The sequence below is a fragment of the Leucoraja erinacea genome, chromosome 7, assembly GCF_028641065.1.
Source record: "Leucoraja erinacea ecotype New England chromosome 7, Leri_hhj_1, whole genome shotgun sequence".
NCBI classification, from domain to species: domain Eukaryota; kingdom Metazoa; phylum Chordata; class Chondrichthyes; order Rajiformes; family Rajidae; genus Leucoraja; species Leucoraja erinaceus.
The window spans coordinates 27,509,655-27,528,418 of NC_073383.1; the positions used below are offsets into that span (position 1 = coordinate 27,509,655).

The 18,764-nt window shown below is 44.4% G+C and overlaps 1 protein-coding gene across 1 annotated transcript in view; it reads left to right on the top strand.

The window, feature by feature from the left end:
• fmnl2a (formin-like 2a) overlaps nucleotides 1-18,764 on the top strand; it is a 217,613-nt gene that overhangs the window by 170,380 nt on the left and 28,469 nt on the right. Inside the window, 7 exon segments of the mRNA XM_055638074.1 lie at nucleotides 2,814-2,924; nucleotides 4,950-5,099; nucleotides 7,200-7,301; nucleotides 12,299-12,593; nucleotides 16,941-16,989; nucleotides 16,991-17,066; nucleotides 17,068-17,122. Of these exon segments, the coding sequence (XP_055494049.1) occupies nucleotides 2,814-2,924; nucleotides 4,950-5,099; nucleotides 7,200-7,301; nucleotides 12,299-12,593; nucleotides 16,941-16,989; nucleotides 16,991-17,066; nucleotides 17,068-17,122 (838 nt within the window).

Below are 18,764 nucleotides of genomic sequence, written 5' to 3' on the forward strand. Positions count from 1 at the left end.
CTTACCCTGCTCAACCTCTCCATATAGCTCAGACCTTCAAGTCCTGGAAACATCCTCGCAAATCTTCTCTGCACCCTATCCAGCTCAGGCCTCTGAATGTTGCCTCTTTCTTTGGAGGAATCCAGCACTAAATTATCTCTTATTTGTACACCAAATTAATAACCACTGTTGCCTTTCAATGTTGAAATCACCAATTGAATCATCAAGTTGAGAGGTACAACATAGAAACAGGCCTTTTGGCCTACCGTGTCCCCGCCATACATCGACAATGCATTTCGTTGTCTCTGTACTGTACACTGACAATGACAATTAAATTGAATCTGAATCTGAATCTGAATACTAAGTCTATGTTATCCTACTTTCTCATCCACTCCCAACACATTTGAGGCAATTTACAGAGATCAATTAACCTGGATGAATCACCTGGAGGAAACCCACTGGAGGTCACCGGGCAAAGGTGTAAACTCCACACAGACAGCAGCAGAGGTCAAGATCGAACCCGGGTCTCTGGCGCTGTGAGGCAGCAGCTCTACCACTGTGCCGCAAAAAAATGGTCAGGACAAGATGTTCTGCTATCTCTGGTGTTTCCGACCAGTATCAGATGCAATAGTCAGGGTGACCTCTAAACCCCAGGTCTTTAGTTATAACTCCCAGCTGGTTAAATAGCAGTAAATAGTAAAGTCGACTTTACTTACCATATAATCTAGTGTGGTACTGCATCATTTGCTTTCCCCTTTAATTTCAAGAAAACGTTGCGCTTGAATTTAAAATACATTTAGTTTTTTTTCCTCCAAGTTTTAAGATAATACAAAAAAATTCAATCCAAGTCATAGTCATACAGTACGTAAGCGGACCCTTTGGCCCAACTTGCCCTTGTCGACCAAATGCCTCATCTACACTAGTCCCATGTATTGGCACCCTATCATGTATTGTCTTTCCAATGATTGGTTAACACGCAACAAAAGTACATGTGCACAGTACACGTGACAATACAGTAAACTAAACTAAACCTTTGTATTTGTATTTATTCCATTGTTAATGTTACATATTTAGTGTTACAATTTAATTGCCCAATACAGCTTGAAAAAAAAATATAAATCTAAAAATAGAAGTAGAATATTGAAATGGAAATATTGAAACCCAATTTTATAGACTAATATATTAATTACCGATTACCCCATCATTGCCCCTTGGATGGAGGTGGATCTGTAGTAGTATATAGTATAATATATATCACTATTTTTTATAGTAAATATCTGGGGCTATGTCCTGGGTACAGTTTTAATCTTTGGAGATTAGGTGTAAAAAACAAATTGGTACATCTGAGACGCAGGAATTTATATTGTTAAAAAGACTCATTCATAAAATATATTTTACTCCAAATATGTAGCCTGCATTTCAATGCATACGGTTCTTAATGTCTTCCTCGTCCAAAATAATCCAGATGAGCTGGAAACCAATCCAGATTTTGCAGTAATATAACAAAAGCAAGCACATGAATCACGCTTTTATAACTTAACAAATTCAAGATCTTGTGTAATTTTAATATTTTAATGATTAATAGTGTCTGTTATTGATAGCAAAGTATTAAAAAGGTATTTTAAGAAATATTACAATACCGGGATGTGAGAGATATATATATATATATATATATATATATATAAGCCTTGAGTTACAGGGGAGAATGTGGAGGAATACAAGCTGATCAGTTTTATATAAAGGAATCATGCAATGAATTAATTTTATAGACTAGAGTGCCATATTGAACCTGGATATGAAGAAAACTAAATCAGCCATATTGTCGTATATTATGCCTGGTTTTCTTTCTGTTAACATCAGTGATTAGTGAAGTTTCTTTTTATGGAATAGCAATTCTTCATTTGTCTCAATGAGGAAGATATTATGCATAAAATGGGAGCAGTCTCCAGGGGTTCTTTGTGTGGTTGTTAGGAATGGTCTTCAGTCGAATGAAAGGTAATCCATCAGCTATTGTTCCCCAGACTTGATTAATTGGTTTTTATTTTCAAATCAATCAACGTTGTTGGACAGTGTGATTCCTCCTTGTCTGTCCTCTGTCTTACTGCTTGTGGGAGCACACCATGACCATAATGTTCAGCCTCAGTGAACCTATCAAAAAGCTCCGTACATCCAGACGAGGATTAGTAAACTGCTGAAGTTTAATGGAAACCTCAGGCACTTGAACAGAACAGATATCTGACTGACTTTCAACAATGGTCAGTGCATTTCAGAAATAACTCAATTAAATTAAAAACATTGATAAATCATCTCAAAATATTATCTATAATTAGTTTAGTTTAGAGATATATCGTCCACCGAGTCCGCGCCGCACACTAACACTGTCTGCTAACACACTAGGCCCAATTTACAATTTTACCGAGAATTAGCCTACAAACCTGTACGTCTTGTGGGAGGAAACTGGAGCACCCACAGAAAGCCCACAGGGAGAACGTACAAAATCTGGGATACAGGACCCGTAGTCAGAATCAATGGCACCGTAAGGCAACACCTCTACCGCTGCACCACTGTGCCACCTCTATTTATTTGGATTTTTTAAATTGTTTCTTATTATCTCCATGACATATTTTGTAAATGAGGCAGTTGTTGGAACTGGTTGCATTTACAGTACATGGATACACCTATCAGTAAAAGGTTCCTGAATCCACAATACTTAATATATAATATTAAGTGCACTTGATGCATGGGGGTATAACTGTGCTCGCAGCTTTGTTGTTGTATCAGTGGAGATCTAAGATAATTACGTTAACCATTACGTCCATTATGTTTGCTTCCAGGTGGCTTGTATGCAGTTTATTAACATTGTGGTCCATTCTGTAGAAGATATGAATTTCCGAGTGCATCTCCAACATGAATTCACCAAACTAGGACTGGATGAATACCTGGATGTGAGTATCCTGCTACAAGATGTCTATTGCCTATTGCTTGAACCTACTAAATGCCCACCACCAATTTTCTGGCAACTGGTGGTCTGGCACCTCCTTTAATCCGGACAAAATTACGAGAGTGCACTTGATATATCCCTCCCCTCGGAAGTCCCCGCAGAAATGTGGATCCTAGGCTGGGCGAGGCTGTCGACTTGTACCTCATCGGGACTTCTGCGCCACTTGGCGGGCCGCATTTTCCTCCTGCGGCCCAGGCTGTGGGATTCTGGCCCAGCCGGAGCCGGCAGATCCATTCCCGCAGCCGCCTTCCACGGCCGACTTCGTGGGCTGGTATCTCGGCCACCCGACTGCTTGGGTGTACTGTTCCAGCACCATTGGACTCCTCTTGAATGCCGGGACCTCTGTTGGTCTGCCAAAACACATCATCTAGAAAAGCTCTGGAACCAAGGGTGCCGAGAAATCGGTGGTGGGCCTGTAATTCATTTTCTCATCCAGAATATCTTTGACATTAACTAATTTACTAGATTGGAGCAGGGAGAATATTAATAGAGATGAGATATGATACTAAGATGAAGGGCAGTGTGAGGAAGATGCAGAAAGTCCAGTGACTGGGTGAGGACACGAAGATGGAATATTATGTAGAAAAACACTCTACTCTGGGAAAAAATTAAAAGGCAGAACGTTGAACAGTACAGCACAAGAACAGGCCTTTCAGCCCACAATGTCTGTGCCGAACATGATGCCACAACCAACTCTTATCTACCTGCACATGAACCATATCCATATGTCTATCCAAAAGTCTCTGAAATGCCACTCTCATATCTGCCTCCACCACCAACCCTGGCAGCATGTTGCAAGCACTCACCACCCTCTGTTTAAAAAACCTGCCCCGCACATCTCCTTTAAACTTTGCCCATTCACCTTAAAGCTATGTCCTCTAGTATTAGTATGGAAAAAAACAGTTCTGACTGTCTACACTATCTATGCCTCTCATCATTTTATATACTATCAAGTCATCCCTCAACATCCAGCCTTCCAGGAAAAACAATCCATGTGTGCCGAACCTCTCCCTGTCACTAAATCCCCCTAATCCAGGCATCATTCGGGCAAACCTCCTCTGCACCCTTTCCAAAGCCTCCACATCTTCCTATAATGTGGTGATGAGAACTGCATGTGGTACTCCAAATGCAGCCTAACCAAAGTCTCGAACCGAAATGTCACCTGTTCCTTCTCTCCAGAGATGCTGCCTGTCCTGTTGAGTTACTCCAGCATTTTGTGTCTATCTTTGGTTTAAACCAGCATCTGCAGTTCCTTCCTTTACAGAGTTGGTGGAACAGGACAAAATAGGAAGCTTTAGATCGACACTTCCATGGGCGAGGCAGAAGGGATGTGATCCTAATCTAGGCAAATGGAATTAGTGTAGATGGACACAAAGGTTTGCATGGACATAGTGGGTCGAAGGGCCTGTTTCTGTGCCGTACGACTATGACTATTTGCAGAGAAAAGCTTTGTTTTAAGTATCGTCTGAGTTAGGAGTGATTAATACTGGCAAGATACTAAAAGAAGCAAAGATAGATACAAAGTGCTGGAGTAACTCAGCAGGTTAAGCAGCATCTCTAAGAGAAATACTCTGGAGAAAGCATCCATTTTCTCCAGAGATGCTGCCTGACCGGCTGAGTTACTCCAGCACTTTGTGTCTATCTTCAGTATAAACTAGCATCTGCAGTTCCTTCCTATACCTTCTTCAAACTAATTAAGAAAGCCAGAGAAGAGGTGGGGGCGGAGCATAAGGAGATGTAAATGCTGGTTTACAAGATGAAACATATAGTCTTCGGCATTAACCAGCATTTGTAGTTCTTTGTTTCTGCTACTCAAGGCAGCAAATCCTCTCCAGTGTTGCGTCTGTCCAAAATAGATGAATGCGCTGAGAGGGAATTGTACAAACTGTACTTTTTACATGACAGTCTGGCTTATAAACCCGAGAAGCTGTATTTTAAAGTGGATTGTTAACTTTCCTTTTGTTTATAGAAACTGAAAAACACAGAGAGTGACAAACTCCAAGTGCAGATTCAAGCCTACCTGGACAATGTGTTTGACGTGGGCGCGTTACTGGAAGATGCTGAGACCAAGAATGCTGCCTTGGAGAGGGTGGAAGAACTGGAAGAAAACATTTCTCATGTAATCCCTGCTTTAAATCTTCAGTCAGGGCTCGAGTCTCCTGAGGGCGCGTTGAGCAATAACGCTCTTAGTGAATGAGTGATTGCCACAAATGATTATTTGCCCCTCAATTTCTCTGGGGACTAATTTCACCCTCGTATGATTAAGCAATGATTGGACTTATAATAACACAAATAAGAATATGTTTGATTGAGGACTATGCATTGCAGAGAGAGAGACATTTTTTTAGTGCCCAATAGATTGTGTGACTGCAGAATGTAGAAGCATATTTTGTAGAACTCATTGACTGAACAGTGCTTTCAGGATTAGTCACAGTTTATCAGACAAAACTTTAAATCTCCCACCTTCCCTGTGCCCCACCTGGTCTCGCACCTATTTTTCCCCTTTCTTCCCCCCTTTCACCCGCCGTCTGCATTCCTTCCTCTGGCTTCACAATTTGCAAATCTTCAATACTTTTGTCCCACACCTGTTTTTTCACATCTGGCCTTTGTCCAACCATCTGCCTATCAACCCCCCTCACCTGTGTTCATCTATTATCTTCCTCACTTTGTCCTGCCCCTCCTCTCCTCCAGCCTGCTATCACCCTGAGTCTCCACCTAAAACGTTACCTATCCATGTTCTCCAGAGATGCTGCCTGACCCGCTGATTTACTCCAGCCCTTTGCGTTGTTCTCAAGACGGCCATCTAGTGTAATTATAACTGAGATGAGCCTGAACTGAACTCATCGCAACAACGATCCCAACCTGCAAACATCACCAATCCACGTCTTCCAACGATGCTGTCTGACCCACCGAGTTATTCTGGCACTTTGTGTTCTTTTATTAAGTGCTTGAACTGTCAGCGATGTGGCTTAAACCATGATAAACGTGTCACTTACTGACCACAATGTTGGGTTGGTGCTGTGTTTGATCGCCTGCCCGCAGCAACTGAATTAGCTCTGAATGATGTGATGAGCGTACATCTATCTACATCTGTACTGCAGATAAACTTCTTGGACTTGGTTTTATTTGGTAATGTTATTTGTGCCTCCTTACATCATTGACGTTAGGTTGGGTACTGCCATGAGGACTCCGTGCTTTGGTGCCCAAATGGACGGCACGGTGGTAGAGTTACTGCCTCAGCGCTAAAGACCCCGGTTCAATCCCGACCTCAAGTTGTCTGTATGGAGCTTGCACCTTCTCTCTACGGCCTCGTGGATTTCCTCTGCTTTCCACTCACAGTCCTAAGACATGTGGGGTTGTAGGTTAATTTGCCCTGTGTAAATTGCCCCTAGTGGATGAGAAAGTGCGATGACATAGAACTAGTGTGAACGGGTGATCGATGGTCAGCGTGGACTCGATGGGCCGAAGGGTCTGTTTTCTTGCCGTATCTGTCAAATAGCTAAGTTCAATTAAAGATAGTCCGAGGATCTCCAATGAGGTAGATGGTAGCTCAGGACCGCTCTCTAGTTGTTGTATACTATCCAGCCAGCGGCAAAACGACATATGATTACAGTTGAGCCGTCCACAGTGTACAGATATTAAAAGAGTGGAGCGATTGTAATGGGTGATTACAGATCCACAGAGATCTGGGTTGAGCTGACCTGCTGAGTTCCTCCACCACTTTATGTTTGCCCTGTAGAAGTATATAATGACCAGAAATCAACCTTCCTGTTCCCTGGGTCAAGATCAACGAACTCATTGTGACACCGCGGCATGGTGCCACACAACACCGGTGACCCGGGTTCGATATTGACTATGTATGGGCGCTGTCTGTACGGAGTTTGTACGTTCTCCATGTGACCCCGTGGGTTTTCTCTGGGTGCTCCAGTTTCCTCTCACACTCCAAATGCTGGAAGGTTTGTAACTTAATTGGCTTTGGTAAAATTGTAAATTGTCCCTTGTGTGTAGGATAGTGCTAGTGTACGGGGTGATCGCGGGCCAGTGCAGACTCGGTGGGCCGAAGGGCCTATTTCCGCGCTGTATCTCTAAACTAAAGTAAACCTCCCGGTTCCACATTGCAGCATTCATTATTGGCTGGAGCTGCTGAGCTTTTTTGCAGAGACTGAATTGATCTTGATAAACGGCACAAAAATGTAAACTAACTTGTCAAATGTCTCAGTTGTCAGAAAAGTTGCAAGATACTGAAAATGAAGCAATGGAAAAAATTGTGGAACTGGAAAAACAGCTAATGCAAAGAAACAAAGAACTGGAAGTCATAAGAGTAAGTTGACAACCATTCCTTCGTTGATGTAAGATAAGATAATTGTGAACGGGGAAAAATAGATCACACTCTTCTTGACTGACAATCAATCTGTTTGTTGTTGGGAATAACCAATTTGGCTACTAAGCCTGAGAGCCATAAATGGGCCGATGGGCCTGTTTCCCACACTGTATGAATCTATGACTCGCCAGCACTTGCTGGAAATCTTCTGTCCATCCAGTCCTCTCACTCACAATCTCCATTTCATATAAGCAATGGTTCAATGGTTCTTTATTGTCACATGTACAGATGTACTGTGAATCTTTTTTTTAGCATACAGTTCAGAAAAGTATTTCCATACCTCAGCACTATCCCCAATTAGTACAAAGTGCATAGAGATAGTTCACTGACACCACATGCAAGAGTCGCCAGATTTTGGCATCATTTTCAAAGCCCAGTCTGGTCCGCGTAATCGGTCTCCTGGAGCGGCACCCAATCCAGGCGAGCCCCAGGCTGCTGCAGGGCCTCCAGATGCCCCCCTTCCCCCGTCCTTATCATCCAGTGAACCGTAGTTCCTCTCCTCGCCGGTCCACTGTCAGCCTTCATGCTCCAGGGGTGCCTTCCACTGCTGACCTTTAGTTCAGTAGGATAACATAGAACTGGTGGGAATGGGTGATCGATGGTCAGTATGGTTTTGGTGGGCCAAAGAGCCTGTTTCCATGCTGTTGTTTTTTTTAAGTAGGTATTTCCACTGTAATGATGGCTTGGTGCACCATTTAAAGCCACAATTATATTCATTCAACAAAGTGCATAATTTCCAGGAATTTTAAAATGAATTTAGGTTATTTATTTTTTCTACATGGATTACTTCAGCAGAAGCTGCCACATAAAACCCTGCAGAACAGTAAATCAAAAGCAACTAAATGTTGTACAGTTTAATTGTCGAGATGCAGAGCTCAGAAGTTATAGCCAGGTTCCCTCTGTTGTTACGGGGAGCTGTGTTAACTTTGCCAGAATTCTCATTGTGAATTCTAGACCATTGACTGCTGTGCTTCTCTGCATCACAATTACGCTTAATAAGACTAATAGACTGCGGGTAACCTAGGGTCGTGAAATTCAATGTTGCTCTCGCTACGAACACTAAAAGAGCTGTAATTTCTGAGTGCACACCAAGGTTTAAACTGACCCTAAAGTGCTCAAAATTATAAGGCTGATTACAAACCAGAATAAAAACTGAACAAGTTCTTGTCATGAAGTTGATTCCCTACCATTATTACTCATTCACAATGAGATCTCATTGTTTACTGGCGATTATTACATACTGTTGCTAAAGACATCCAGAGAAATCTCATGTAGACACAAGGAAGTGAAGATGACATTGAGGCATACAGTGTGGAAACAGGTCCTTGGGCCACACTGACCAACATGTCTCATCTACTCTAGTCCCACCTGCCTATGTTTATCCCATATCACTCTAAACCTGTCCTATCCATATCCTTGTCCAAATGTTTCTTAAATGTTGCAATACTACCTGCATCAACTAGCTCCTCCAGCAGCTCATTCCATACACCTACCATCCTCTGTGTGAAAACGTTACCCCTCATGTTCCCATTAAATCTTTCCCCCCTCACCTTAAACCTATGTCCTCTGGTTCTTGATTCCCCGACTCTGGGCAAGAGACTCCGTGCATTTTCCCAATCTACTACTTATGCCGGTTTACAACAAAAGACGCAAAATGCAGGAGTAACTGAGCGGGAATGTGGATAGGTGACATTTCCGGTTGGGGCTCTTCTGCAGCCTGAAGAAGGGTCCCAACCCAAAACATCATCTATTCATGTTCTCTGGCGATACTGCCTGACCTTCTGAGTTAATCCAGAACTGTGTGTCCAAAGCAAGCGTTGTCTGCGGAGGGCGCTCAGCATCGCTAAGGACTGCTCTCACCCCAACCATGGACTGTTTACCCTCCTACCATCCGGGAGGCGCTACAGGTCTCTCCATTGCCGGACCAGCAGGTCCAGGAACAGCTTCTTCCCTGAGGCTGTCACACTACTCAACAATGTACCTCGGTGACTGCCAATTATTCCCCCCCCCCCCCCCCCCCGGACACTCCTCCCACATGAAAAACACTATGTCTATATACATGTAAATAGATTTATTTATTGAAATCATATTCTATGTCACTCTTCCAGGGAGGTGCTAAATGCATTTCGTTGTCTCTGTACTGTACACTGACAATGACAATTAAAGTTGAATCTGAATCTGAATCTGAATCTTTTTACAGAGAAACCTTGTTACCTGAGCTGATTCCCTTAATGCCAGTAAACATGTTTCTTCACCAGAGACCTAAACTTGACTATTTACATAGTTATTGGTAACAGGCTAGGACATAATGATGCATATATTACCAGTGCCATGGGTAAAAAAAGGCAAACGAGTTGGAAATGGAAATAATTCATGAGTAGTTTGTGTTTCCAGGTACATTTGGTATTTGGTATGAAAACTATCGATGTGTTCCCCTTTTTATCATATATCTCCAGACCTGGTAACTTGATAACATGCTCTGGAGTTTCTGCAAATGTCACATGTACAACGTTGATGCATATTTGTTGTGCATTATTGTTTCCTTTCTTTGGTCAAACATTTTCTTTTATCTGACTCCCAACACATTAAAGGTGATCATAAGGGACAACACTGCAGGGTAAACAATGAATGGGTGCACAAGTGCTATGTGTCACATAGTCATAAAGCTATACAGCATGGACCCGGGCCAAAAGGTTCCGACATGAAACGTCACGTAATCTTTTTCTCCAGAGATGCTGCCTGACCTACTGTGTTAGTCCAGTATTTTGTGTCTATCTTCGGTATAAACAAGCATCTGCAGTTCCTTCCAACAGCTGTTAACAGGCTCTTCGGCCCAATTTGCCCATGATGACTGAGATGCCCCATCAACACTAGTCCTCCCTGCCCGCTTTTGGCCCATATCCCTCTAAACATGTCCTACCCATGTATTTGTCCAAATGCCTTTTAAGAGCAACTAAAAAGGCAATTCCGTGCGAAAAGATGAGGTACGAAGGGGAGCTAGCCAAGAATATAAAGGAGGATAGTAAAAACTTCTTTAGGTGTATGGAGGTAAAAATTAAGACCAAAGTTGGACCCTTGAAGACTGAAAAGGGTGAATTTATTATGGGGAACAAGGAAATGGCAGATGAGTTGAACAGATACTTTGGATCCGTCTCCACTAAGGAGGGCATAAACAATCTTCCTGATGTACTAGTGGCCAGAGGATCTGGCGTGACGGAGGAACTGAAGGAAATCCACATTAGGCAGGAAATTGTGTTGGGTAGGTTGATGGGACTGAAGGCTGATAAATCCCCAGGGCCTGATGATCTGCATCCCATGGTACTCAAGGAAGTGGCTCTAGAAATCATGGATGCATTGGTGATTATTTCCCAATGTTCTATAGATTCAGGATCAGTTCTTGTGGATTGGAGGGTAGGTAATGTTATCCCACTTTTTAAGAAAGGCGGGAGAGAGAAAACAGAATTATAGACCAATTAGCTTGACATCGATGGTGGGGAAGATGCTGGAGACAATCATAAAATATGAAATTTTGGCACATTTGGATAGCAGTAACAGGATCGGTCCGAGTGAGCATGGATTTACAAAGAGGAAATCATGCTTGACTAATCTTCTGGAATGTTTTGAGGATGTAACTAAGAAAATTGACAAGAGAGAGCCAGTGGATGTAGTGTACCTGGAAGCATTTGATAAGGTCCCAAATAGGAGATTAGTGGGCAAAATTAGGGCACATGGTATTGGGGTAGAGTGCTGCCATGGATAGAAAATTGGTTGGCAGACAGGAAACCAAGAGTAGGGATTAACGGGCCCCTTTCAGAATGGCAAGCAGTGACTAGTGGGGTTACCGCAAGGCTCGGTGCTGGGACCGCAGCTATTTACAATATACATCAATGATTTGGATAAAGGGATTACAAGTAACATTACAAATTTGCAGATGACACAAAGCTGGGTGGCAGTGTGAACTGTGGGGAAGATGCTATGAGAATGCAGGGTGACTTAGACAGGTTGGGTGAGTGGGCAGATGCAATTTAATGTGGATAAATGTGAGGTTATCCACTTTGGTAGCAAAAATAGGAAGGCAAATTATTATCTAGATGGCGTCAAGTTGGGAAAAGGGGAAGTACAATGAGATCTGGGGGGTCCTTGTTCATCGGTCAATGAAAGTAAGCATGCAGGTACAGCAGGCAGTGAAGAAAGTGAATGACATGTTGGCCTTCATAACAAGAGGAGTTGAGTATCGGAGCAAAGGGTCCTTCTCCAGTTGTACAGGGCCCCTGGTGAGACCACACCTGGAGTATTGTGTGCAGTTTTGGTCTCCAAATTTGAGGAAGAACACTTGCTATTGAGGGATTGCAGCGTAGTTTACCAGGTTAATTCCCGGGATGGCGGGAATGTCATGTGCTGAGAGAATGGAGTTGGACGCGCTAGAGGCAGGAAACATGTTTCCAATTTTGGGGGAGTTCAGAACCAGGGGCCACAGTTTAAGAATAAGGAGTAAGCCATTTGGAACGGAGATGAGGAAACATTTATTTACACAGAGAGTTGTGAGTCTGTGGAATTCTCTGCCTCAGAGGGCGGTGGAGGCCGGTTCTCTGGAAATTTTCAAGAGAGAGCTAGATAGGGCTCTTAAAGATAGTGGAGTCAGGGGATATGGGGAGAAGGCAGGGGCGGGGTACTGATTGTGGATGATCAGCCATGATCCCATTGAATGGCGGTGCTGACTTGAAGGGCTGAATGGCCTACTCCTGCACCTATTGTCTATTGTCTAAATGTTGTGATAGTACCTGCCTCAACTACCTCCTCTGGCAGATCACATGGCTTTTTTTTGTTGTTGTCCTGTGTTGGAGAGGGTTTTTAGGCGCTGTTTAGAAAGATTTGAAGTGTTGGGTTTTCCCCTGGTAACTTTGGAAATTGATTTTCCTCCGTGTGGTCCTTTGCAGGAGGTTTACAAGGACACCAACACTCAAGTGCACACACTGCGGAGAATGATCAAGGAGAAGGAGGAGACCATTCAAAGGCACAACCACCTGGAGAAGAAGATCCACGAGCTGGAGAAGCAAGGCTCCATCAAGGTTCACAAGAAAGGAGACGGTGACATTGCCATTCTGCCGGTTTTGCCCAACCCGTCGCAGTCCCCGGGTGCAGAGAACATACCAAGCCTTTACACTGGGCCACCACTTGAAGCCTCACATACGTCCATGCCAACACATCCGGGGCTTCCTCCATGCTCCCCTGGTGCAGGTACGGCTCAAAATCACAAGCAGATTATACGACTGGGGACTAAATGGGCATGTGATTCTAGTTGGCACTGTCGCATGTTTTATTCAAGTCTTGAAATATTAACAGACAATCTTTGCAACAGTGACTGAAAGAGCAGTGGGGCGATTATTATAATACAACCTACAGCTTTGCTGTTCCTCAAAAATTAGCAAGACAAGTCAATGAGATGGTCAAAGGGGCACAGATGCTTTTCTTTATTAGATCCGTTTTATAGGACGTTGGTTAGGCTGCATTTGGTGTATTACACACTGTTCTGGTCGCCCCATTACAGGAAGGATAGGCAGGCTTTGGAAAGCATGCAGAGGAGGTTTACCCTGAATGATGGTAGAATTACGGGGTGTTAGCAACAGGGAGAGGTTGGATAGACTCGGATTGTTTTCTTTGGAAAGCCGGAGATGGCGGGGAGACCTGATAGAAGACTTGATAGAATTATGAGCACAAATAGGATAGACAGTCAGAATCTATTTCAGAGGATGGAACAATTAAATATTACAGGGCACAGCTCTAAAGTGAGAGTGGCAAAGTTCAAAAGAGATGTGCGGGATTAGCCTTTTACACAGAGGGTGGTGGGTGCCTAGAATGTGCTGCCCGGCGGGGGGGGGCAGATATGATAGATATGTTTAATCTTTATATCATTGGTATAAACCAGCATCTGCAGTTCCTTTTTTTTAAACATTACTGAACTATTCCATGTCCTATAAGGGCTGTTCAAGGTAAAGATTGATACATTTTTAGATGTTAAGGGAATATGCGTGAACATGAGGCTGCAGTAAAAGATCAAACGTGAAATTGCTGATGAGACTGGCTGGCCTTCTATAGATTCTATTTCTTAGAGTTTTGGTATTGAACCTTGTCTTTGAAGTTTGAATATTATTTAACCTCCGCCCTTTGGAAAGTGAGAACATTTGCGAGGGTGACTGCTGACTCCAACTAAACTATGACACAAAGTGCTGGAGTAACTCAGCGAGTCAGGCAGCATCCCTGGAGAATGTTGCTAGGTGACGTTTAAGGTCAGGATCCTTCTCCCAACCAAGGAAAGACATGGAGTGCTGGAGGTCAGGCAGCATCCCAGGGAAGCATGGATAGGTGATGTTTTGGGTTGCGGCCCTTTTTCATGTTCTCCGATTAGGAAAGAAAAAATAGATTATGAAAGAAAACTGACAGGGAACATAAAAACTGACTGCAAAAGTTTTTATAGATATGTGAAAAGAAAGAGATTAGTTAAAACAAATGTAGGTCCCTTGCAGTCAGAAACAGGTGAGTTGATCATGGGGAACAAGGATATGGCGGACCAATTGAATAACTACTTTGGTTCCGTCTTCACTAAGGAAGACATAAATAATCTGCCGGAAATAGCAGGGGACCGCGGGTCAAAGGAGTTGGAGGAATTGAGTGAAATCCAGGTTAGCCGGGAAGTGGTGTTGGGTAAATTGAATGGATTAAAGGCCAATAAATCCCCAGGGCCAGATGGGCTGCATCCCAGAGTACTTAAGGAAGTAGCTCCAGAAATAGTGGATGCATTAGTAATAATCTTTCAAAACTCTTTAGATTCTGGAGTAGTTCCTGAGGATTGGCGGGTAGCAAACGTAACCCCACTTTTTAAGAAGGGAGGGAGAGAGAAAACGGGGAATTACAGACCAGTTAGTCTAACATCGGTAGTGGGGAAACTGCTAGAGTCAGTTATTAAAGATGGGATAGCAGCACATTTGGAAAGTGGTGAAATCATTGGACAAAGTCAGCATGGATTTACGAAAGGTAAATCATGTCTGACGAATCTTATAGAATTTTTCGAGGATGTAACTAATAGCGTGGATAGGGGAGAACCAGTGGATGTGGTGTATCTGGACTTCCAGAAGGCCAGATACTTCCAGACAAGGGGTCACAGTTGAAGGATAAAGGGGAAATCTTTTAGGACCGAGATGAGAAGAACTTTTTTCACACAGAGAGTGGTGAATCTCTGGAACTCTCTGCCACAGAGGGTAGTTGAGGCCAGTTCATTGACTATATTTAAGAGGGAGTTAGATGTGGCCCTAAGGGGATCAGAGGGTATGGAGAGAAGGCAGGTACGGGATACTGAGTTGGATGATCAGCCATGATCATATTGAATGGCGGTGCAGGCTTGAAGGGCCGAATGGCCTACTCCTGCACCTAATTTCTATGTTTCTATGATGCCGCCTGCCCTGCTGAGTTACTCCAGCATTTTTATGTCCTTTTAACTATTAACCAGCATCTGCAGTTCTGTGTTTTTACGAACTACACCGTCTTGTTGCCACAGGGACTTTGGGTTCTTGTTTTGGTTTGCATTAATATTCGGTTTGTTTAATTTAGTATTTTTTTGTTGTTGTTTGTTTGCTTATTATGTATTTTTATACAATAATTGTGTAATAACAAACATATAATGTATAATTCTACAATGATTAGACAATAATTATATGTTTTCTATTGTGTGTAGACAAAATTGCTGGAGAAACTCAGAGGGTGAGGCAGCATCTATGGAGCGAAGGAATAGATGGCGTTTTGGGTCGAGACCCTTCTTCAGTCGGGGGGGAGGGGGTGGGGGGGGGCGGGAAGAAGAAAGGAAGAGGCGGAGACAGTCGGCTGTGGGAGAGCTGGGAAGGGTAGGGGAAGGAGGAACAAAGCAAGGACTACCTGAAATTGGTAAAGTCAATGTTCATACCGCTGGGGTGTAAACTACCCATGCAAAATATGAGATGCTGCTCCTCCAATTTGCGGTGGGACTCACTCTGGCCATGGAGGAGGCACAGGACAGAAAGGTCAGATTCGGAATGGGAGGGGGAGTTGAAGTGCTGGGCCACTGAGAGATCAGGTTGGTTAATGCGAACTGAGCGGTGGTGTTGGGCAAAGCAATCGGCAAGCCTACGCTTGGTCTCACCGATGTAGAGCAGTTGACACCTAGAGCAGCGGATGCAATAGATGAGGTTGGAGGACATGCAGGTGAACCTCTGCCTCACCTGGAAAGACTGCTTGCTTCCTTGGATAGAGTCGAGAAGGGAGGTAAAGCGACAAGTGTAGCGTTTCCTGCTGTTGCTAGGGAAAGTACCAGGGGAGGGGGTGGTTTGGGCGGGTAGGGACAAATTGACCAGGGAGCTATGGAGGGAGCAGTCTCTGAGTAAAACCGAAAGGGAAGGAGATGGGAAGATGTGGCCAGTGGTGGGATCCCGTTGGACGTGGCAAAAATGTCAGAGGATTATCTGTTGTATGTGGCGGCTGGTAGGGTGGAAGGTGAGGACAAGGGGGACTTTGTCCTTGTTACGAGTGGGGGGATGGGGAGTGAGAGCAGAGCTACGGGATATAGAAGAGACCCTGGTGAGAGCCTGATCTATAATAGAAGAGGGGAACCCCCGTTTCCTAAAGAATGAGGACATCTCCGATGCCCTGGTTTGGAACACCTCATCCTGGGAGCAGGTGCGGCGTAGACGGAGGAATTGGGAGTAGGGGATTGAGTCCTTACAGGAAGCAGGGTGGGAAGAAGTGTAGTCCAGATAGCCAAGGGTGTCAGTGGGTTTGTAGTAGACATCGGTCAGTAGTCTGTTACCTGCGATGGAGATAGTGAGGTCTAGAAATGGTAGGGAGATGGCGGAAATGGTCCAGGTGTATTTGAGTGCCGGATGGAAGTTAGTGGTGAAATGGATGAAGTCAGTGAGTTCTGCATGGGTGCAGGAGGTAGCACCAATGCAGTTGTCAATGTAGCGGAGGTAGAGTTCGGGGATGGGGCCACGGTACGCCTCGAGCAAGGATTGTTCAACATTCCTTACAAAGAGGCAGGCGTAGCTGGGGCCCATGCGCGTGCCCATAGCAACGCCTTGGATTTGGAGGAAATGGGAGGAGTCAAAGTAAAAGTTGTTGAGGGTAAGGACCTGCTCCGCTAGGCAGAGGAGAGTATCGGTAGACGGGGATTGGTGGTTCTGCGGTCGAGGAAGAAACGGAGGGCTTTAAAACCCTCTACACTTCCATCTACACCTACTGCAGTCACTCTATACCTCCACCCCCCACATCAGTCTGAAGAAGGGTCTCGATCCGAAACGTCACCTATTCCTTCGCTCCATAGATGCTGCCTCACCTGCTGAGTTTCTCCAGCATTTTTGTCTGCCTTCGATTGTTCCAACATCTGCAGTTCTTTCTTAAACATGTTATCTATTGTGTACTGTGTTTACTGAGCTGCTGTGCTGTTGCAAGTAAGAATTGCATTGTTATGTTATGGTACATACGACAATTAAACCCTCTTGATTTGAGTGGTTTCTGGAAGCTGAACGAGACTTCTGTTTTCTCCTTACTTTCCAGCATTGCTGAATGGACCAGTGACGGGCATGTCCTCTCCTCAGCTCCCCCCTCCCCCCACCTCCCCCACCGCCGCCTCTAGCCGCTGAAGCTCCCCCACCCCCACCTCCACCCCCCCCCCCACCCGCTGCCCCCCCCGTTGCCCGGGACCGCCCCGACTCTCATCTTCAACTCCGGCTTAGCAGGTAATGTCACGTTGTTCTGTGCACTTTGTTTGCTGGTTAATTATTTTAACAGCTCTGGAAATGTTCATGTAGTTGCTCGGTATTAGTTTCTAAAAATGTAATGTTTTATTTTCGAAAGTTACAAAAACATTTAAGAAGTGTATTTCAGGCTGAGAAGTAGGGAGGGCGTACATTATTGTGGGGAATGGAAATCCAAGGAATGAGGGGGATTTTTAAATGCAAGATACTGTCATTATTTTTTTGAAATATAGGAACTTTTAAATTTGTCTTCTACAAGGGTTACTTCAAATTGCCTTAGCAAATGTTGTAAGCTGGCAATACAAGAACATTTTTGATTGATCAATTGATTGAAAGATACAGCATTGGAAACAGTGACTTCAGGCCCACCAAGTCCATGCCAAGCATTGATCACCTGTTCACATTACTTCTACGTTCTACTCATCCACTCTCTGCACACTAGGGACAATTTACAGAGACCAATGAACCTGCATACCGTACGTCTTTGGGATGTGGGAGGAAACTGGAGCAACGGAGGAAGCCCATGTGGTCACATGGAGAAAGTTACAAACTCCGCACATTGACAGCACCTGAGGCCAGGATCGAACCCAGGTCTCTGGCGTTGTGAAGCAGCTGCTCTGCCAGCTGTACTGCCTTGTGTGCTCATCTTTTTCTTGAGACCTATTGGCTGCTGGAAAGAAGGGGATTTGCATGAGAGATGGAGCCAAGGCTTGGCAATGGGGTGTTAGTGGGAGTTTGGTGACTGGAGTGGTCTGTCTGGCAGAGTGTGCAGCCAGGGGATTGGGAGCACAGGCCAATAGTGCATCATGGGGTGGGGCTCAGAATTGTAGGTTTGGGGTCAGGTCAACTGATTGGAACTGCAGGGGGAGGTGGCAATTTGAAAAAGAAGTGGGGCCTGAAAAGTAGGACGAGAGAACTACTTCGTTCTTCCGGCTCTGGGGAATTCTTAAAGAAGCAAAAATGCCCACTTTTACCAAATGACAGCTTTATAGCAATCAGTCAACAGATGTGTTTTAGGGCAGCACAGTACCACAGCGGGTAGAGCTACTTCCTTACAGCCCCAGAGACCCGGGTTCGATCTTAACTACGGTTGCAATCGGTACAGAGTTTGTACGTTCTCCCTGTGACTGCTTGGAATTTCTTTGGGTGCTCTGGTTTTCTCCCACACTCCAAAGACAGACAGGTTTGTAGGTTAAACATTGCAAATTGTCCCTAGTGTGTAGGATAGTGCGAGTGTCGGGGGTGGTCACTGGTCAGCACAGACTCAGTGGGCCGAAGGGCCTATTTCCACGCTGTATCTCTAACATCTAAAAGCCTAAAGTCTAAATCTAACCATCAAAGTGACGTATTCATGATCCAAGTCACGGCCATTGTTGGCTGAAGGGCCTGTTCATATTTCTATGTTCTTAATTGCCCGCTACATTGCCCCCCCCCCCCCCCCAGAGGAAAGTGGTAGAATTTTGAGTGACGTTGATAAAAATGCAGGGAGAAAAAAAACGAGATCAATGGAGGATTAGTGTAATGGAGTAATTGATGGTCAGCGCGGAGTCGGTGGGCCAAAGGGCTTGTTTCCGGGCTGCATCTCTCTGCAAATCTCAACGCATTATTGAAATGTGCTTTGCTA